Here is a 22,948-nt window from a genome sequence, read left to right as displayed (position 1 = left end):
CTCCAGAGACTAAGCAGATGGATGGAAGTAGAAACTGGGACTGGGTAGTAGGAAGTAAATGATTCTCTGCATAACTGAGAAGCTGGGAAATTAAAAAAAAAAATAAAATAGAAAAAGATCTCCATGCCAAGTATCACCCAGAGATTCTGATTTAATGGGAATAGATATTGGGAGTAGAAGTACAGCCTGGAAATCAGGAGTTTTGAAAAGTTCTGCTGAAATTCAATGTAGAGCCAGGATGGGAAACCAGGGGGAAAATTAAAGTCCAGGTAAGAAGGTAGTCAGAGCCAGGGAGGCTCATCCAAGTGCCCAGGTAGCTGTGCCCATGGGAGGCAGAGTGTGACCTCAGAAGAGGCTGATATATTTCTAGAAAACAGGGAGGTATCAGAGGGTGGGAGAAGGCAGCCACCTAGCTCCAGGCACTGTTGCTGACAAGCCAGAAAAATCCTGTCCCAAGAAACTAAAAAGAAATATGTCCTGCTAAAATAAATCTGGAACAAAGATCCTAGAAGGGGGATGAGAATGTTAGTTATAAAAGAGGCTCAGATGCTGAAACTAGATGGGATCAGCTACAGATGCAATCTGTTAAGTCCCTTTCAAAGGGTGAGACTCTTTTCCTGAAAGCAAAATGTTCACTGTACTGGTTCAGAGGACATTTAAGTGGCTCTAGAATCCCAATTAGAGCAGAGAAATGAGTCCATCCCTGGACAAGGTTTGGAAGACATTATTTGCATCTTCCTTCAAGGGAATAGCTGAATTATTTCTGAAACCACAAAGTTCCACCTAAGCAAGGCAGGGGTAATTGAAGTAGAATTACAGGGAGCTTCTTTTAAAACCAGTGTCGGCCAGCCACTTCTGGGAATTCCTATTTTGATGGAAGAGTTGAGATGTGAAAAAAGAAGGGGCTCTGTCCAGTGCCCTAACTCAAAGCTACATTCCTACAAACTCTAAGTAAATGCTACTTAATGATAATCCTTTGGTTCTTTATTGAGTCTTCCCAATAAATGATGCTTCATTAATCTTGATTTGACAACTACATTAGAGGTAATTTGATTGGCATAAAGCACCATTCTGCAATTGAGGCTACTAGACCAGTTCCAAAGTGGCAGCAGGCTCCTGCCAAAGTGACTATAAATATTGACTAAAAGGCAAGGTTTTGATCAGCAAAATAGAGATTTCCAGGCACAGATCCATCTTTTCAGCCTTGTTTTTAGATGGAACCCTCTCAGTTGGGAGATAAATCCATTTTCACAAACTACCTAGTTAAAATGTCTATATTCAACAAACAAATTATTTAGGATTTTATTATTGCTCTAAAAGCTACATCTTAATGATGTACAAAAAAAATTAATAAAATGTCAGTCATTTCATTTTGGAAAAAGTGCCTTGTGAAAGACAAATAGTGAAAGAGGAAAGAATAGTATTGAAATTCAGAAAAAGATGACAGTGTATAGGAAGATGCTAATAAAGCAAAATTCAACAGAGGCACTTAAGGCCCTGCACTTGGAGTCAAGCAATCAACAGTGCCAACAAGGTCAACATGTGGTTTAGGACAGGGCTGCTCAACCCTCATTCCTTTAGAATTGGTCTTGAGGTCTATCCATGAGTGGAATGGACTTCTTCAGGAGAGTACCCCTCCTTTTGAACACAGTAGTTTCCCCTCTGCTTGCTACATAACAAACATTGCTACAGAGCTAATTTCTAACAATATAGTAAAGGTAAAATATTGCCATTAAAATCACTTTTTTAAAATTCCAAGTATGCTTGGAATGATCACCATCAACAATTAGCTTTAGCAAAATCATGAATAAATTTTTATAACAATGGTGGAAATTTGTACTGTGCTAATTACAAATTCACTAACTAACACCTAAAGAGGTTTAAAGAAGCAAATAGTAAAGGTGAAAGCTATGAATTCCAATATGCATTTTAAAGTGAAGAGAGAAATAAAAAAAATATCTTTTTCAGAGGTGGAAAAATGACCTCTTGATGTACCCCCCCCCCTTAGTTTGGGATTTCTGTTGGATTTAACCATATGAAATTGCAAATATTTGACCATTTGACCCACAGTTTCATATAGTCAGTCTTATAAAAATATTACAAACAAATGAAGAAAGATATGGTTTCCCTGTTCTCATATATTTCCCATTTATAAGCAGAAATTTGTCTGCTAAAAATATGAATTAGAGTATGGGTAGCACTTTGGAGGCCAGCAGACTTGGATTTAAATCTTGGATCAATCCTGGATTAATGACCTTTTCAAATTCTGTAACCCCTCCCCATCTGCCTCCAGTTAATACATTGGAAATGGCAACCTCTGCTTCCCAATGCTCCGTTGAAGATAAAATGAGACAACACATATTAAAATACTTTATATAACCCGTGATCCATATGAACTCTACTGACTGATGATCACGTTCAAGTTCTACAGATGATTAGCACTTTGAAATAGCTTGTAAGCTTTAACTTACTATTCTTTTTCCCTTAGGATTTTGAGGTATTAATGTTTTGATTATTATGTTTCATTAACAGAAAGGGTCACAAAATACTGTGATGAGAACGGGGTTTGGTTCAAACATCCCCACAACAATCGAACCTGGACCAACTACACCCTGTGTAACGCGTTCACTCCTGAGAAGCTGCAGGTGGGTTCTGTTTCAAATTTCAGTACTGGATGAAAATGCCATTATTTATATGCAGAAATGGGTATATAACTTTAAAATACCTGCTACTCAGAAGCCAAATGATTTTTATGGAAGGAAATCAGTGGTGACCTATAAATTAGGCTTTCTATGAAGTAGCATTAGAGAAGATGACAATTCCTTTCTTAGTGTTTAATCTCAAAGGTACCTCCAAGAACATATGGAATCCCACCATTTGTGACAAAGCAGATAGTATCCATGAAACAGATGATGGGATCCCCTCTGATGCCAGAAACTAGGCACACTCCTCTAATCCCAGAGACTCAGGAGGCTGAGGCAGGAGAATTGCCAGTTCAAAGCCAGCCTCAACCACTTAGGAAGGACCTAAGCAATTTTAGCAAGACTCCAAACAATCTAATGAGCCCCCCTCCCATATATATGTATAGCCTGGGGATATGGTTCAGTGGTTAAATACCCCTGGGTTCAATCTCTTTTACCAAAAATAAATTAATAATAATAATAATAATAATAATAGTTATACAAAGCCTTCTTAGAAAAATAGCCAGGAAATTAATTTCTGGGAGAAAAGACAGGAGCCAAATATTTTTTTTTTTCTCAAAAGTATTCCTCAGTCCCTCCCAGTAAGTTCTCTAAAGTTTTTATCAGCTCCAATTAATAAATAAACTATTCCAATTTTATCATCATTACCTGTAAGGATAGGATAAGAAGTGCCATTAGGAGAATTGTATCAGCAATAAAAATGTCAATCAATGTAAATGCCCGGTCAAATGGAACAACAGATATAATTCAGGAGAAGTAGGTTAATCTGTAATGAAATTCCTGGAGCCTTGAGAGGTGATAATTGTTTGAGGACAGTAATCATACCCATAACTAAATGAAAGTCTCTGCATGCATTGAGAACATTTTAGCAGAATTACTGTTTCAATCTCAGATCCTTTACAAGGCAAGTGACAAGAATCAAAATGCTCAAGATACATAAATGTCACATTTACTCCCCAAATTCATAACACGTCATAGAAATCATCCTTATTATCTATATTATATTGCATTAATACCAAGGTGAACACACTGAAGAAGGAACTTCAAACAAGAAGTCAGGAGATTAAAATACAAATACAAAATTATACACAAATTTTTCCTCATTAAGAAAAACAGCAAGTAAAAACAGAATCCCCAGTTCCAATAGATCTAAATCTGCTTCAATTATAATGGATTAAACTAAGTAATTTCAAAAGCTAGTGTCAAAATTGTGTGTGTGTGTGTGAGAGAGAGAGAGAGAGAGAGAGAGAGAGAGAGAGAGAGAGAGAGAGAGAGAGAGAGAGAGAGAGAGAGAGAGAGAGAGAGAGAGAGAGAGAGAGAGAGAGAGAGAGAGAGAGAGAGAGAGAGAGAGAGAGAGAGAGAGAGAGAGAGAGAGAGAGAGAGAGGAGAGAGAGAGAGAGAGAGAGAGAGAGAGAGAGAGAGAGAGAGAGAGAGGGGAGAGAGAGAGAGAGAGAGAAGAGAGAGAGAGAGAGAGAGGAGAGAGAGAGAGAGAGAGAGAGAGAGAGAGAGAGAGAGAGAGAGAGAGAGAGAGAGAGAGAGAGAGAGAGAGAGAGAGAGAGAGAGAGAGAGAGAGAGAGAGACTGACTAAAAGAAAGGCAGAAACACAGAGGGAGAGAAACAGTGAAAGACAGAAAAGCCAGAGTTGGATGACCAGCTCAAACTCTCCCTTCTGAGAGATAGCCAGGTAAGTACAGAACATCAAATTATGAGAAAAGGAAAGATTATGGATAACCAGTAAAAAGATACTATGATATTATGCATTTCATGAAAGAACTCATTAATATTCTTTTGAACCAACATGACACTAGGAGAGAGTAAAAATGAACCACGATTATGGAAAAATAGAATTAACAAATGACCATCAAGGAAAAGACTTCATATTCTTCAACCAACTAAATACTAAAGATACCCTTCTTTTTTCAAATTTATTTTTTTAAATGGATATATATATATTAAATTGTATGTACTTTAATCCTGGGTTAAATACAGGTACAGAAAAATCTGCCATCGTACTCTCTTTTTTCTCTGTGTATTCCTAGTGCCAAGAGTCAGGAGAATTTGTAGATTATTAATCTGCCATTTCGTAGACATACCCACTGTCTGTAAGACCCTAGAAGTTAAACCCTGCCAGGATCTCTTCCTCAGCTTCATGGTAATCATTTCCATGCACTTAATATTACTTCAACAGTATATTTTTGAATGAGATTTAATTCACCTCAAGGAACTTTCTTTGAAAATAGGTCAACTGATTTCTCTAAAATCAGATGAATAAACCAAAAAAATAATTTTATTTGCTGAAGTATTGTTCTGATGTTTTTAGATGGTTTTAAAGAAGGAAAACTATGCTGTCTTGTATCCAGAAACAGAAACTCTTGCCCCCTCCCTGAACTCATTGGTTCCTCTCTCTGTTCCAGAACGCGTACTCTCTGTACTACCTGGCTATCGTGGGTCACTCTTTGTCCATTTTCACCTTGGTGATTTCCCTGGGGATCTTTGTGTTCTTCAGGTGAGTACATTTACAACATCTGCTTTTTATTTTCTTCTCGAAGTTACTGGAAGAAGTGGCAAATTCTCTAAGAGTGGGGCTGGGGGAAGGTCTCCTGCAAATCATGAAAGACAGGCACCATTGGTAGTGATGAACTAGCCAAAATATCAAATGCTTTTGAACCCTAACTTTGGGAGAACAAGATGGATTCATTATTGTTTTCAAAGGCAATATGCCTCCTTCGCCAAATAAGACAGGCCTGTGAACCCAGGAGGACCCTGTGGTAATATGGAAAGGTTCCATTTACCCTGGCTGAAGTTACATTAAATACTGAGCAGAGGCTCCTCCACCTTCTCCAATCCTTGCTCTACTATACAGAGGCCATGGCCATAGGTTCACATGCACCCTGCCTAGTTATGAGCTGTATCAAAAGTGGATTTTCCATGACCGGTGAGGCCATGATAGTGGTTTAATCACAGAGGAGGGCAAGTCTTGAGTCTCTCTTTATGCCTTAACCCACTCAACCAGGATTGAAGTTGGTGGAAGAAGATGGTTCTTTGTCCAGTGTTAATTCTTTCTCCTTGCAAACCTACTAGTTTTCAACCACACCCATCTTCTAAGACATTGTGAGGAATAATATTCTCATGAGGGTTTTTATTCTAAGGTTTTGTCTATTAAACTTAATTGCATTATCTGTGGCAAAGTGATTAGGTTGATATACATGCAAATTTTACAATAATGGAGCATGTGTTGAGTCCTTCTTCATCGTGTGTTTGACAAAGTAACATGACTACATTGGGCTGTTTCTTAAATTTGGCATCATTTCTTTAACTCAAGGCATGAGGCATGTGGCACTACATTGCCCTTTCATGAGAATTCTAATTTTTACACTAAAGCAATAATTCCCTCTACTTAGACTTATATACCCTTTTATGTGCAAACTTTGGATTTTCTTGTATTTTAGATAATTAGATTGATTAGGAAAAATCTTGATACTCCATTCTCCATTATATGAATAAGGTAGGTCTAAATGTGCATAAATTATCTGACATGAAAATTCTATAGAATTCCCAGCAGGCAGGAGGTCTGCTTATGTTTTCCATGCAGAAAACTCCCTTATCAGAATTTCCTACTGCTGTTACACTAGTTGAGATCATAGCCAGCAATCCCTGGAGCAACTTGGATGAAATAACCTATAGACATGGTCTGGCAATTGCCATCTGCTAGAACACTTCAGCTATAACCCCAGAAGAATGAAATTCAGAGATATGTTAGCCTATGTGAGAATAAGGCATAAAAAAAAAAAACACATCAGAGCATGTCTTTGCAAAACCCAGCTCAAATATGTTTTTCTTTAGTCTTTATGTGTGAACAATTGTATCAGAATGCACAATGTGAGAAAATACATAAGGAACAATTTGAATACTTGAAGGTGTCTTGTCATCTTTAGATAAATATAAACAGGATCTTTTCAAATAACTAGACATTTCAATTAGAAACTATTAACTATGTTTACATCACAGCAATCCTTCATGAAAATAAGGCTCCCATAACATAGCCCTTTAGCTGATTTTATGAATTATATTCACAAATGTAGGTCTAAAATAGGCCACCCATATATTTTTTTGTAAATGAATTGCAGTTCATAAATCTCTTAGAAATGGAAATAAATTAGATGGAATGATACAGTATCTAAATTAGTATCTGACACATAAAAAGTGTAATATGAGTTAGGCTCAGTGGCACACACCTGTAATCCATCAGCTCAGGAGGCAGAGGCAGGAGGATTGAGAGTTTAAAGCCAGTCTCAGCAATTTAGTGAGTCCCTAAGCAACTCCGTGATACTGTTTCTAAATATTTTTTAAAAGGGCTGGGGATGTGGCTCGGTAGGTAAGCATCCCTGGGTTTAATCCCTGGTACAAAAAAAAAAAAAAAAAAACACCAGTGAAATATGTGTTTGGTATCATTATTATTGCTATCACCATAATTATTATTGGTAGTAATAATAGTTGTAGTGGTATGGCAAACCCCTAAGCTCAGATTCCAGATAATCCTTTACACTTAAAAGATGTGCCACACAATTAAATCTAGTCACCTATATATAGAATAACAAAAGCTTAATTTGATTTTTGTTAAAATGTTATCATGATAGTACTAAAGAAAATTAAACAAATGGGAGAATAATCAACTCTGTACACATCCTTAGCACAACTTTTACTTTTTTCTTGGTCATTTTTTAAATCTTTGTCCATATCATAGTCAAGATTCTTATATTGCCTAGCTCAGTGATACATGCATACCTGTTATCCCAGCAACTTGGGATTCTGAGGCAAGGAGGATCATAAGTTCAAGCCAAGCCTCAGCAACTTAGTGAGAACGTGTCTCAAAGTAAAAAACATAAAAGGTTGGGTATGTAGCTCAGTGATAAAGTGCCCCTGGGTTCAATTTCCAGCACACACACACACACAAAAGTGACTAAAGAAAAAGTAAACAGACAATAAGCTCCTACCACAAATGGCTCAACAGAAGACTGATAAAGCAGAAAGACATGAGGTATTAATTGCTAGAATTAGAAGAGTATTTTCAATTATAATGATCAGAACACAGCAAAGTAATCACCATAGCATGATTAATTTTGGAATGTCTGCTCATTTTTCAATGGCTCTTCACCATGGTGAATAAATACATCATCTTGACTCTCACACAACTTTGATTAAAAAGTCTGCTTCTAAAAGCCTACTTTTTTAAGCTTTTAAAAAATATAACAAAAAGAAAAATCCCAAATTTGTAGCTATGCAACTAATACTCGGATCAGGACTTTAAAGGTAATGGCAAGGGGGTGTTTCTTAGGTTTTTTAATATCTCCATTCACTTAAACAAGTTATGAGATCTGAGAGTGGAACCAGCAAAGCAAACGAGAATGTTCTTTCAATTATTATTCTTACATCAAGCCACAGAAGATGAGTGTTTAAAAGTGTGGCACATGGTTGGGAGGCTGAGGCAGGCAGGTTGCAAGTTCAAGGTCACCCTCAGCAACTTAGTGAGAGCTTGTTTCAAAAAAATAAAGAGAACTGAGGTTGTGGTTCAGTGGTGAGGTGTCCTTGAGTTTAATCCCCATTACAGGGGGAAAAAAAAACACATGGGTAAATTAGAATAGTTAACCCAGAGTAAAATGATACTGTTCTAACCCTAGAGGGGAGGGTAAGAGGGAGGACCTGAGATCATCTGTGAGGCACATTGTTCTATTGTCTCTATTTCAAGAAGCCCTCAGTCAACAACTTAAATCTGGGGAGGAAAAACAAGTACTAACAAGTATACTAATTTGTAATCTAAATCTAATAATGCAAAGATATAAACGGAAATAGCTGACTCTCCAGGGCAGCCACACAAGAGAAGAATGAGAAATGTAGTTCACAAATGGGGAGATGTCAAATATTCAAATTCAAAATAATGAGATACAATTTTTATACTTGTTCTCAATGGTCTCCTAAAAATGCCCAAACTAAAAATGTTAAATACGTCTGTTTTCTTAAAAATGAAGTATGTTCCTGGCTTTTCTAATTTTTTCTTATATTTGTATTTCAAAAATAATAAAAATTATCGTGAAGTAGAAAGTAATTTTGACCTATCACTGGAATTTATCTTTTAATTAGCAGAATTTTCCCAGGAATTTTTTTTCAAACAATTAACATCACCCATAAGATGTTTACCATACTTTACAATCTAAGTGTTCATCATTTATTTACTTAAATACCGTTATTGATGTGAAAAATCAATGATCAATTATCTGTCTCTTGCTTAATTCTGCATTCTTGCGGTATTTTGAAAAATTTGAACAGTTAGTTGCATAAAACTTTTATGAAACCAAAGTGAGAAGTTATGCAGCTTCCCTTGGTGGACTAGTTCCTTCATAATCATCCCATGAAATCTCACTCTGAGGTCCTCAGAACTCTTGAAATGCACCTTACAGAGTCTATCAAAAAAAGAAACTCTGCAGGTGTCCTCCAACCAGCAGGCTAAGGAGGCCTGCAGGAGAATTCAAAGTTACTGACCATACAGGAGGCAATGGAACTGCCAATACTTCACTAAAAATCTTGGGCTCTTACTCAGAATGAGGCGATTAAAGCATGCCCCTGATCTTAATGTAATTTTATTCTTAGTCTTCAGGGAAAAGGAAAAGGCAGGGGGGCTACATAACCCTGAAACAAATAAAAATCATGCTTTGTTATTTTAAAAGAAGAAAACAAAACCTCTGTGTCTTCTACAATCTAGAGGAAACTGAGTTTCAGTGATTTAATTAATAAAAAAGGGCACTAAAACTTTTATAACTGTTATGAAAGTTTACATAACATTCATCATCACGGTATAGAGGTTATTTCTAGTCCAATAGTTAAAGATAGAAAACAGCCACTTTAGGATGCTATTTGGTTTAGGATGTTTGCAGGGAAAATAAGAACAATAATAAGCAGAAGAATTAAATATAAACATCAAATTAGTTCACCAAGACCTCTCACTATTAGATGCCAATAGTACATATCAACAATAGAACTAAGATGTAGAAACCCTTAGGGAAAACTGATTTGGAAAAATTATGTAAGTGCACATTTAGGTGAGTTTGGTTCTTGACCATTTTCAGCAAGTTTTTAATAAATCCACTTATTTCTCAAGTTTTACTTACAATTTATCAATTGCACACTTAAATACTTATACAGCTCACGTGCTCTCTCAAGAGAGGCATAATAGAACATTCATTAGCATCCATTGTGACTGATCAGTACTCATACCTTCTGGTTGTTAAATAATTAAAACATTTATTACTCTTGCCCAAAAGGCTTTAGAAATATATTTTGAAAGACAGGGAGTGTCTTATTGCATTTCAAAAAGCATAGGGAGTAACATAGGTCAAAAATGGTAGCTTCCATTGGGGCATCCAGAAGGAACGCTGGTTCCTTTACTACCAACTCAGCATTTCCTGCCATTTCATTTCACACCTACATTCTGGGTGGACAGACAAGTCTTTATCTTGTGTGGTGTCCACCATTATATGTCTCTGACTGCCTTCCTGCTCCTCCAGAGAGAACACTCAGTTGAAGACATCAAGGATAGCTTACTTTCTTCCAACCCAGGCACTGGCATGCTGGGGACAGTCAAGATAACTGTTGGTCAGACCATGACATATTGTTCACCCACAGAACAGTAGTGATAGGAAAAGAAGCAAGCATTATGATTAAAAGGGGGAATTCTTGATAAGGATTTTGTGCTATATCTAAAAGTAGAAAGTTCCTTATCAGGAAAGACATACATATGATCTGTTATGCAATTATGCATTATTGCCTTCTTCTCTTGCCCTTAATTTTCATGTCCATTGTGAAGAAGGTACAATAACTAGGTAAAGGGGAACAAAGTCAGACTGGAAGATGCAACTTGGGCTTATAGCAATTATAGAAATGAAATTCCTAACTCATGTTTTCCCATGGACTAGTAAATCCATACAAACTTTTCCGTTTCATTATCGGCTATTCCCTGTTTGCTTTGAATGTGACTCTAATTACAGACTTATGTAGGATTGATACCAAAACTGATTTAAGAAATCTGCAAAACTCCAGGCAAATATTAAGTGCCTCTCATACAGCCACAAGCTCTCAAAAAGTACACATGCATATGCCGATAGAGTACTAATAAGATGAAACAAATTCTTTGTGAAAGAGTTATACCAGATAAACTATAACCATGAAAATGACTTTTTGATTTAGCCTTAAAATATGGCATTTTGAGATTCAAAGTCAAGAACACTTATTTCTTCGTCACATTTGAAATGACACCACAGGTTAGCCCAGACAGCAGATAATGGTATCTTGTCCTCCCACTATTGGAGAATCTATAGTACTTATGGTTCCCTGTCACTCAAATTAACAAGCAGTGTTCTGTCCATCTAAATGCCTATTTTTTTTATCAAGGGAATATAGTATAACATCAGGTTTATGCAATTTCTACTTAAGACATTTCAGATCTGACAAGAAAATGTTATCAGCTGCTCTTACATTCACTCAAGCAACAAGATTTTTGCATTATAATTCTTATGCTAAATTCAGTTCATCTTCTCCAACATCCTATGCCTCTTCTTCAGAACACTTATCACAATAAGAGTAAATAAGCGGCTATGTTGCATATAAGGTTCTTGAAGTCAGAAGCTTTCTATTTGTGCACCGATATATCCTCTGCCTCTACTAGAAGTTCTGGATCATATTGAGTACACAGTAACTCAATTGTTAATTAATTTTGATAAATTTAAAGTACCGTTAACTGGCTTCAAAAAGATGAGTGTAAATGTCATCAAGTAATGCAATAAAAAATTTTAAACTCAATAAACAGAAATCATGTTTGAACTTTTAAGAAACAGAAACTCATTATTAGCCATAGTCTCCCTTTGGAGGCTAACAGTTTATCTAGTTTTAAACCATCATTTTCTCTACGTTCTCAATGAGAAGTGTGTATGGGTTCTTATGTAGGTATATGCACATATATACGGATTTATACATATATATAAAATATTGTTTTAGTCAGCCTTTCTCACTGCTGTGACTAAAGGACCCAACCAGAAAAAAACTGTAGAGGAGAAAAAGTTTGAGGGCTTACGGTTTCAGAAGTCTCAGCCCATAGACAGCCAGCTCTATCACTTTGGAGTGGCTCAAGGTGAGGCAGAACATCATGGTGGAAGAGTGTGGTGGAGGAAAGCAGCTCACATGGTGAACAGGAAGCAGAGAGAAAGACTCCACCCTCCAGATACAAAATATATTCCCCATAGGCACGCCTCTCATGAAACCACTTCCCCCAGCTACACCCACCTGCCTCCATTTACCACTCAGTTAATCCCATCAGGGATTAACTAACTAATTATGTTAAAGCTAAAGACCAATTGTTTCTCCTCCAAACTCCATTGCATTGTCTCACACGTGAGCTTTTAGGGGACATCACATCTAAATCATAACTACATATGAGCTAGTGTTGAACAACAAGATGATGTCCAATATTAGTTAGCTTAACAACTTAAGAATTTGGTCAATGTTCACTGTGATACAAAGTATGAGATATGAAATCATCTAGCATTTAATATAATTCTTTGATGGACTGAAAAACTGTTGAGTGGTCACAGCTCAAAGCAAAATTGTTGTCATAGATTTTTAATTAAGCCATGAGTCTTAAGTCCTGGGATGTGTCAGTGTTCTAGGATTATGAAACAATTTCCTTGGACACTACCATGCTAGTGGGAGGAAAAGAGAAAATAATAGGCAATATCAAGAGGTGATGAGTGTTAAGAAGAAAAATAAAGCAGGGACTCAGGGGCAAGAGTAAGCAGCAGGTAGAGGAAATATCTTTTGTTCAGGGGGCTTTGGTTTCCACAGAGAATGCAGCTAATGAAGTCCCTTAAGCCAGTGTTATGCATCAACAGATTATTGAACTCTGCCCAATCTAAAGAAAGCCAGGTCCAGGAGCAGCAGACCTTCCTCCTGCTTTTCCTTCTAGACAATGGCAGTTGTCATAGGCTAAACCAGACTGAATGCCATGAGGAAACCACAGATATTTACACCTAATGAGAAGAATTATTGAACACAATTATGACTACATGGAAGGTGTCAGGTCACAGGTTCAACAGCACTGAGTCCAACAGTTGCAAGATGGAAGCGTTTATGTTTATAAATGGGTACAGTGTTTCACACAGTTTTTTGTTCTTTTGAAAGCCTTAAACTTTCAACCTGTCTTTAACATTATTGTAAAACCCAGCAAGTTTGGTTTAATTTTGCTGCCAAGTAAGGTAATCCATCACAGTGACGGGGGGGGGGGGGGGGCTGGGAGGGTAAGTTCTTCTCTAAGCCCCATCTTTACCATAGGCTGCCTTCTGGACATAAAGTTCTATATTCTAATACTGCCCAATAAGTGACAAATTCTAAACTGTTATTCATTAACTACTAATATGTGTGCTTCCTGAGAAGTGTATCTGCAGTCATCCAAATGCGCTCTCACAGAGGTCCTTATTACTTACTCTTACTTTTGACTACAAATTATTGACAATTCACTTTCCTTTGAGTTGTGAATATAGGAAAGCATTGTAAGTAAATCCAGACCATTCTGATATTTCATTTTTCCCCGGATTTCTTTTTCAAAATTCCTGGCTTCTAACTTTATTCCATGAACTTGTTTTAGGAGTAGCTACTGTGAGGAGTAACTGCAGGTTTTAAGCTTTCACAATGTAAATACATTATACTAATATTTTTGACTGGATGAAATATATTAAATAAAGGATGTCTATTGACCTACAATTCTCATTCCAATTTTCTTTCTACCATGACACAGGCTATCTTCATTGCATCCCCAAAGTGAAAAGGGATATTCAAAGTAATGTTTTATTATGTGAACTTTCACATCAGTGCTTATGTAACAAGTTTATGAAGTAGGGGAGAAAGGAATAAAAGAATCCAACAAATTATTTAGTACCAATAAGGTGGGAAAGTAACTGTGCAAGGAAGCAGCAGTACTTAGATAGGTCTCGCCAGATCTGAAGCACAATATGCCTCATGAGGAGATCAAATTTAAGCCCATTTACAATTCTCTGCCTGTGTCCGAGCTCCACCAGCAGGAGAATGTGGAGAGCAGGAACCACAGGAGGGATTCCACAGATCTAGGAAGATGTCAAAAGACACAGTGGAAGGAAAGAATGGTGGAATACTTGAAGCTCGTGTATGTAAGGGCTCCTGTCCCTGGTCATGGGCATCCCTTGTTCTGACTTCTTGCTCTATGACCCCATTTACCACCTATTTGGGGCCTGGTTACAACAACGGACAGTAGACTTTTCATTTGAAGCACACCCCAAATCCTAATGGTTTCTCCTCCAAGAACCCTTTTTTAAATTATTTCCCCAACATTGTCATAATCAAAAGTCATTCCTTGCTCTTTCAGTTATTGTAGGAAGCCACTGCAAGGACCCCCAACTACAACTTCTGTGACTAGAAAATTGCTTTTAAAACTATTTTTTTAAAAAAATCAGGCAGAAACATAGTAATCAGTCTTGAGGATGGGACCCACCTCATTTGCTTCTGTATGTCCTCATGTCTGTTGCTAAAGAAAATATGAAAAAATATCATCCATTTTTTTTTTCAGGAACTTTAACATTTGGGCCCCAGTTAATACTTCACATTACTTTTTCTTCCAGGAGCCTTGGCTGCCAACGTGTGACTCTGCACAAGAACATGTTTCTGACCTACATTCTGAACTCCATGATTATCATCATCCACCTGGTTGAAGTCGTGCCCAACGGAGATCTGGTGCGCCGGGACCCGGTAAGCTCTGCATGATTTTGTTTTCAATTTTATTTGGAGAACCTAGTCCCTGTAAATAATGAGCATGCTGTTAATGCTATTGACATCTGCAAACATATGTACTTCTTGAGTTGAACTTTGCATTAGCAAAGCATTATCAGTTCTATGTAGTTCTTGGGATACATTGTTATATGCTATGATAAAGGACTGGAATCATTGAGTCATATAAGCAAATGAGAATCATACAACAAGGCTTGGGTCAGTCACCTCAGCTATAAACACTATGCATTTATTCAAATGAGTCATATAAATATGTTCTATGTCTGCATGCTTTGAAAAAAGATCTATTCTGACATAAGAAAATGAAAAAGAATTTAGGGGTAATGAATACACCCATGAAACTCATACCCATAAACACCATCAAAACAAGAAAATCTAGTGAGGGTCCTCCTTCTATAAAAGTATTACAGAGAACAAGAGAATTGAAATCATTTAACTCCATTACTGAGAACCACTCATAATGTCCTTAGAGTTGTTAATAATAATTCATATCTGTCTTCAATCTTCTCTTTTTATCTCCAAGGTAATATTTTTCCAAATGGTTTCCAAATATGGTTGCACTTCAGAATCAACTGGGGGAATTTCATAAGTGTTAGACAGCCACTGTCTGCAAGGTGCTAGAGTCCAGTAGCTATGGGTGGAGCCCGGGAAAGCACCCCAGGTGTTTCTCTCTTGCTGCCAAATTGGGAAATCATTGACCAATTGCTGGGTGAAGAAAATGAGCTGGCAGAGGAGGCAAAGGAAGAGGAACATGAAGGCTCTGCTAATTCATTCAATCAGCCCCAGATATTAAAAACCACCAAAAATTAGAACTGAAAGAGATTTTAGTCCTCATTTTACAGATTAGAGATCTGAGGATGGAAAAGCCAAGTGATTTACCCTGGATTGTATGACTGATATAATTCAGTAATTGCAGGGGTAACAAGGACTCAAATCCACTCTCCTTACTTTCAGTTTTGTTCTTTCCTTTGCATCCTAATGATGTGTCTCTAATTATGAATTGATGAGGGCTTGGTAACATCAAACTAGTTGATTAGGTTCCCAAATCTACCAGATTGGTTTTAAAGCAATTGAATCATTTTGGTGCTGTGATACCAAACAACCATTTACTTTCCAAATTTTTTTTTATTTATAAGCTCAGTGTTTAGATAGTGTATAATCACTGTTTCTACCATTTAATAATCATTTGATCCTTAGCAAATATTTTCATCTTGAAAAATCTACAGATGCTTCTCTGCATCTCCTGCCTTTTTAAAATTTCAACCAAAAATCTTTTTCTTTTTCATTCATGGCCTGCACTTTAATTGATCAATTCAAAACAATTTAATGATGTAATGATTTCTGGCATTGCATATGAAATTGCCAATATTTGATCATTTTTGTTGTATAAAATTATGTTTCATTCCAATACAAAGTGGGGACAATACAATGGGGACTGTTACCTTGCCTTGGCCTGAGTTGACAATGGAGGGAAAGATGAAGGAAGCTAAAGACAGAGGAGTGGTATGGTTGAAGGATGGCCTTCAGAAACTCAAGACTTCTGCCTCCAAACACAGCCAGCCTATAGTAACCCCCGAAAAGGGACCAGGGAGTAAACACTCTTACCTCCCTGTCCCTGCTAAGGGTTCTATTAACTGAGCTCAACCAGAAACCAGAGAGCAAGGAAGCCCTGAGAGAGGCATCCAAAACCACATCTCTGGGCCCAGGGCTGTGGGAGGGGAGGAGAGTGCATCTGGAAGCTCAAACTGAAGCTATCAGCACACAGTGAATGGCCATGGAATATTTTCATTTTTGTTTCCCTGCTTAACTGTGTTATGCAAGCATCTGTAGATAGCCTCATCTTTCAAAACTGGCATTTGACAGTTCTGCCAACCCAATGACAAAAATGCGTGAAATCTGCCCAGAGCATGCATCCTGCTTGACAGTGGCATGGCATGGGAAAGCAGCTTAATTTGGCTTCTAATGGATCCTTGGTGTTAATAATTTTTGCAATGTGAATATATCCAGAAAGGCATTAGGATCCATCTTTTAAAACCATGACATCTGTTATCAGAGACAAAGTCCTGTCTTACCTGAAGAATAATGTGACCAAATGGGGTTTATTTTGATGAGTTTTTCTTTTCCAGTGTTAATTGATTTAAATAAAATTTATCTCACTTAATTTTATCCTCACAAGACCTCAGTGAGAAGGATATTATCCCCGTTTTTAAAGCTGGGAAACTGAGGCTCAGCGAAGCTAAGTGTCCCCCCCATACTGTGAGTACTTAGAAATGGAATTCAAATATGGACCTGTCTCACACAAGACTGTCTCTCTTTACACCACAGTCTGTCTTTATTTCCTTAGGAAGATACATGTGATAAAAGAAGTGGGCTCAGCCATTCCAAAGCAATGATTGTCAACAATTGGACTGGCACACCAGAGTTAGTTAAGCTGACCCCCACCAAATTTAAAATAATGTAGAAGCAATTTGCTAAGCGAAGAGGAGTCAAATATTTGGCCTTCCATTTTCCACTAAGGTGGGAAACCCTGAGAAAGTTACCGCCTGAAGGAAGTAGGCCAGGAAACGGCACTTCAGTTATTGAATCATCACCCACTGACCTGGGAGCAGTGCTCAGTCTATTGTGAAGTACTGTAAATTCACAGGTAGATCCTCTCCTGCCTCACACTGATACCTCTGACCCATTCACCATCCCTAAACATGAATCCAGTGTCATGTAGAAACAGCCCCCACGTATTTGACAACTGTACAGGTGGGATTCAGACATATTTTAACCTATTCTTGAGTGTGCTGTTCCCCCACCCCACCCCCATGAAAAACAAAGGAACAAAAATCTAGATAGTTTTCTCTGTGCACCCACAAGAGGAATCCCTTTCCACTGAGGCTAGACAAAATGAGAATGGGTCACCAGCTGGAACTCAACTTACATGGCAAATGAAGTGATGTCATGATATGAGAACACACGCTGTGCCCTATTTCACATTCCCAAATGTTTGTTTCTTCCATTAGACAAAATAGGGAAACACATGGCTCTCACCAAATACATGTGAATATCGTGTCGGCTAAAACTAGCTGAATCGATGTTGAAAATTAGTTCATGCTGGTGAATTATGAAGCATACACTTGACTCAGGAGGAAAATTAACTAGTTTTAAAAAATAACTAATGTTTTGTTTTGTTTTTTAATCTAGGGTTTTTTTTTTAGTGCTTTCTCTATTTGAACAGTCATTATTTTTCATCAAAAATTTTGTTGACTCTCTTACCTAGCCTTCCATATATAAACAACATAGGACAGCTCTCTCTAGGCAAGTGAAATTAGTTCAAGAAAAGGTAGCAAAGACCTACTTTGTGCGTATTCTATCATAAAGGCATTCAAAGAAGCCCAATTTCTTGAGTCTTTTCTCATCCGAAAGTTTAAGTGGATTGTAGTTGAAGCAATAAATTTGGGTATCAAGAAAGAAGAAATGTCCCTGCTGTGATAAACTTGAATATGAAGAATAAACAAGAGGGGTTGGGGCTATGGCTCAGCAGTAACGCACTTGCCTGGCATGCGTGAGGCACTGGGTTCGATTCTCAGCACCACATATAAATACATAAATAGATAGATAGATAAAGGTCAATCGACAACATATATATTTATTTTAAAAAAGAAGAAGAAGAAATGAGAACTAGGAAAGACTTAAGTTTTTCTAAAGCCCTACCTCTCTTAGGAGAAAAGTTCTTCACTTATAAAGAGACAGATGTAATAGTATCCAAAGACTGAGAATCCAGTCATCCATCAACATTAAGTCACATGCAGAATCATATGTTTAAAATTACTTTAAATTCAGGGTTTAAAATATTACATTCTTCTTGAAAAACTGACATTCCAGAGAACATTTGATTAAGGTCCTCCCTAACCAAGAAAAATAAAAACAAGAAAGAAAACATAAGAGACAATCAATCAATCAATCAATGAAACAGTAGAAAGTTTTGGAAAAAGGAGAGTTATTGGACATTTTCAGTTTATAAATATTAATTGAAATTGCAACTAACATGAAAATATAACCATAGGCATAAATTAAAGAAAAGCAGACTCATCAGCAGACCGTCTCTGATTTAGTTCTATGTTGCCTCTAAAGAAAAACAAAATACTTAACTTTTAAAGTCATTTTCCCTCCTAAGCAAACAAAAGCAAAGAGTTACTTTTTCATATTGACCCTATTCTCAGGTCACTGAATCAGTAGTTAAGAGGCACAAAGCTTTCTCTACTCAATACCAAAGGGAATATATTAAAAAGAAAGCTATTTCTTGAAGTGGGAGGCTGCCTCATACCAAATGTTTTTTTGCACATCTTCTATGAGAGTTTTATTTTGTTGAGGGCAAAATAAGAAGAAAAAAAAAAAGAGAGAGAGAGAAAGAAAAAGAAGTGTCCTCAGCCCTCAGTGGGGAATCCCTGCGGGGTTGAGGTTCCTTCTGCATCAAAGTAGTCAGTTTTTTCTCTCAGAAGCCTTTGGTCAGGCATATTCTCTCCTGTCTGGCCAAGGATCAGAATCTTATTTCTCACATTCTTCTATTTTATTTTTTTAAGTTAAACTCAAAATAACTTCTGGAATAAATAAGGACTGAATAGATCCTCAGTTTATTGAGTGATGTGAAAATTGCCCATTGTCATTTATGTCATTTGAGTATTTCATTTCCATAATATCTAAAATTTCATTTTTTTGTTCTATCTATTCATTTGATGATCTTCATGTAGAGTCAGATTGCAGGATTAAAAGCATTGTTCTTGCTGCATCTAAAGGAAGCTGGCAGGATACTTGTCACATTTTCTAGAAATAAATGTCTCTCTGAACTTTTTATCTGGGTATGAGAGGGACAATATAAGGAGATTAGTTTTTCCTAGGAACCTGAGCACTTTTGTACCTCAAAAGCTGAAACAATCGAGTTACATTTTCTGTAGCTTCTTGTATAAGTAAAGCCAAATGAGTTCCAAGTTCTGAAAAACAACATGAATTTCTTATAGCCCTCATTTGTTCAGAACAGTTGGACTGCCCAACAAGGCCATAGCTTTATCCTAGGTCATCACAGGAAGATCAGGTTGGAAAGAGTGGCTGGAAGTGAAGCGCTAGAGATGATGAATTCCGGGGTGAGAACTAGAGGTTCCTGCCTGGCTCAAGGGAGGCTGCTGGAAGGGAGACCAGATAAATGTAGATGAGGCAACCAAGATGGCAGTGCTTCTGAGATGAAGGCTCAATGGCACATAAAACATGATTGGCATTATCTATTTCTGAAGCCTGTGAAGGGAAAAATTGAATTCGGATTAAGAGTGTATGATTGACTTAGGGGCAGGGTGGGGGGAATAATGCCAAGAATAATGGAAGTGGAATAAGGTATTCTCTGCCATTTATTAATCTTCACTTTACTTACATGTCAAAACCAATGATGATTCTCCAACTTTATGATTAAAACTTAAAGGTTGCTATGTGAATACCCTACTATCATAATTTTCACATAATGTTACAGAATATATTTTCTAGTGGTTCATTATCTAAAAATGATTTAAAACAAAATGGTGATGGCTAACTAGCTTCTATCTAGCAAAATCTCTCACAGATTTAGGGCTATGATAGAACTAAAAAGTGAAGAGAATAAATGTGAGGAAAATAAATCTCAGATATGTGTATTTACTTAAGTTCAGAATTTGGCCCACCCCACAACCACGTGTGTGCAAAGGAATCCAGACCATAGCTAAGTCTAAACTACCTGAACTGAGATTCACATTACCAACCTCACAGGAAATAAGCACTTTGGATTGATTTACCCAAAGTAAGTTCCTGCTAAAACGAACAATAGGAAGAAAACTTCAAGGAATATAACAGAATCTAGATTGTATAACATAACATTTACAGTATCCAGAATACAATTCAAAATTACCAGACATAAAAATTTTGTTTTAAGAAAACAGTACCCATCACAAGGGAAAATACAATTGAGATAGATCCTGAGTTGGCCCAGATGTTAAAATTAGCAGACAAAAATTTTAAAGTAGCTTATCTCAGCTCTACCTCAGGTTGTAAATAAAAAAGACAGGACACCTGAGCCAAAAAAAATAGAAATTGCTAAAAAAGAACGACCTGGAAAATTCTAGAACCAAATAATAAAGCAGCTGAAATTTAAAAGTAAATCACACTAGATTGGCTTAATTGCAGAGTGGAGATGACAAAGGAAGGAGTCAGCAAAACTGAAGATAAATCAATAAAAATTACTAATTTGATGAATAGAGAATACAGGAGAGATAAATAGAGACTCAGGGACTTGTGAGGCAGGGCTTAAAAATCTAAAATACAAATGTTTGAGGCCCCATGAGGAGAAAGTAAAAAAATAGCCTAGCAAAAAAAAAAAAAAAATCTGAATATTTAACAGCACTACAGTTCTTGGTGTTCTAATGTTTCAAGGAGGAGCAACAGAGGGTAAAGGAAACATTCAATTAACAAGGCCAATAACTGCTCCCTATTATCTTAGGTCTTGAGCGATCAATTCTGTTGTCACTGATGTTGCTGTGATTGTGGTTGTTGGGAGATAGGCACAGCTAGATACCCGCAGGTTGTGGTTCTCAACCTGGGACATTTTGCTCCCTGGAGGACATGGCACTATCTGGAGATTTTTTTCATCATCATGACTGGGTGGAAAATGCTTCTGTAATTTACTGAATGGAGGTAAATACTGCTAAACCCTCAAAAAGGCATGGGGCTGCCCCTCACAAGTAAAAAATGATCTCACCCCAAATGTCAATGGTGTCTAAGTGAGAAACCCTCCTCCAGAGTAACTAGGGAATAACTTAAGATATTCTGTGTTGCAAATTAAGATATGAATGTTTCTATACAGATAACAATATGTACTTAATTTGATACTCCAGAGGTGTGGCTTCCAAATCTGCATTGAGTAGCCAGGGAGAAAGCTATTCTAATCTCTGTGCCCAGCGAGGGTTTGACAAGCATTTGGATCCCAATGTAGAAAACCATGCTCCCATATGAAAACTAAAGCAGGAACATCACCTGTGTTCAACATCGGCTCCTAGGCCATGCATGAGATCCATCCTTGTTATTGCCAAAGAGATATCAGCAACACCAGCAGATTAATAGACTCCAGGAGCAACATTAAAAATGCCGGGATTATTTTGCCTCATTGACCAGAGGGGAGAAAAATGTGATAAAAACCATGTGACAAATCCTTGCATGTTTTCTATAATATAAGATGGACTGCAGGAAAATGAACCTGTTTTGTCTAGCAATGTACTGGGGAAAGAACATTTTCAGGACTTGGCTTTCATTGGCCCATATGGCTGTTTACATGTATCGTCTGTGATCTGTACAATGTCACTTTGATTTGTTGATATAGAGGTGGCACATGTTGGCAGATGCTTGGGGACACTGCCTTGTAAACTGGATGGAGACACTTTGGCTCAAATTCGCATTTACCCTTGGTTCACGCCAGATCTTTACCTGCGACTTCCACTGAGTGTCTTCATTTCTTCATAACAGGTGAGCTGCAAGATTCTGCACTTCTTCCACCAGTACATGATGGCCTGCAACTATTTCTGGATGCTCTGCGAAGGGGTCTATCTCCATACTCTCATCGTGGTGTCTGTGTTCGCTGAGGGGCAACGTCTGTGGTGGTATTACCTTCTGGGCTGGGGTATGTATTTCGTTCAGTTGAGCTTTGCTTCTGTTTAAATGTGTAGAGTTTTCTAATCTGGGTCTTGGAGACTTATAAATAGACTTATAAATAAAATGTACTTTTACAATGAACAAATAGAATTTATGAATCTCCTTGAAAAGAAGAATCCTCTAGAGAAAGAATTATTCTTACCCTCACCATCTTTGGTGGGAGGAATAGGTTGCTACAGATCTTGGGGCCTAGAGGAAGAGGAAAGAAAAAAAACTGCATGAAAGAAAGAACAATGGCTAGAGGAAATTGAAGAACACAAGGAGTTAGAAATATGGAGTCCATACCCCTCTAGATTAAGGTGGAGACACTTTCTATGGCATGAGCATAAAAGCATATATGCCTCTTTTGCTAATTCTAAAATATGTATGTCAGAATAAATGCAGAAAATGAGTTTTTGTTTCTGAACTCGAATGGGGAAGTAGTATGTTGGAGCCACTGTGAATAGCACAATCATATTTTGAGTGAACAGTCCAACTTAAAATTATTTCCGGCCAAACATTTAATTAGTGGTCATATTGAAATACATGCTTCATGAGTTTGGAAGCTGAGATTATTCCTAAGTAAAACTCAATTTTTTTGAGACCTTCTCTTTTTCCATATAATTCACAGAAAATAAAAATGTGTGGGTTTAGTTCTCTCCAGAGATGAATTTCTTCATCTGATGATAATAACAAAAATC

General features: G+C 37.2%; 1 protein-coding gene across 2 annotated transcripts in view; it reads left to right on the top strand.

Annotated features, from left to right (window-relative positions):
* Positions 1-22,948, top strand: part of Calcr (calcitonin receptor) — a 46,017-nt gene that overhangs the window by 11,574 nt on the left and 11,495 nt on the right. The window contains exons 4-8 of one of the 2 annotated variants that reach the window (XM_026391568.1): positions 2,533-2,645; positions 5,117-5,209; positions 13,245-13,294; positions 14,396-14,522; positions 22,083-22,236. In XM_026391568.1, coding sequence (XP_026247353.1) covers positions 2,533-2,645; positions 5,117-5,209; positions 13,245-13,294; positions 14,396-14,522; positions 22,083-22,236 — 537 coding nt within the window. The remainder of the gene's footprint in view (positions 1-2,532; positions 2,646-5,116; positions 5,210-13,244; positions 13,295-14,395; positions 14,523-22,082; positions 22,237-22,948) is intronic. The other variant, XM_026391569.1, reaches the window with a different exon arrangement.

Source organism: Urocitellus parryii, chromosome 3, assembly GCF_045843805.1.
Source record: "Urocitellus parryii isolate mUroPar1 chromosome 3, mUroPar1.hap1, whole genome shotgun sequence".
NCBI classification, from domain to species: domain Eukaryota; kingdom Metazoa; phylum Chordata; class Mammalia; order Rodentia; family Sciuridae; genus Urocitellus; species Urocitellus parryii.
This window is presented reverse-complemented; position numbering and strand designations above follow the sequence as displayed.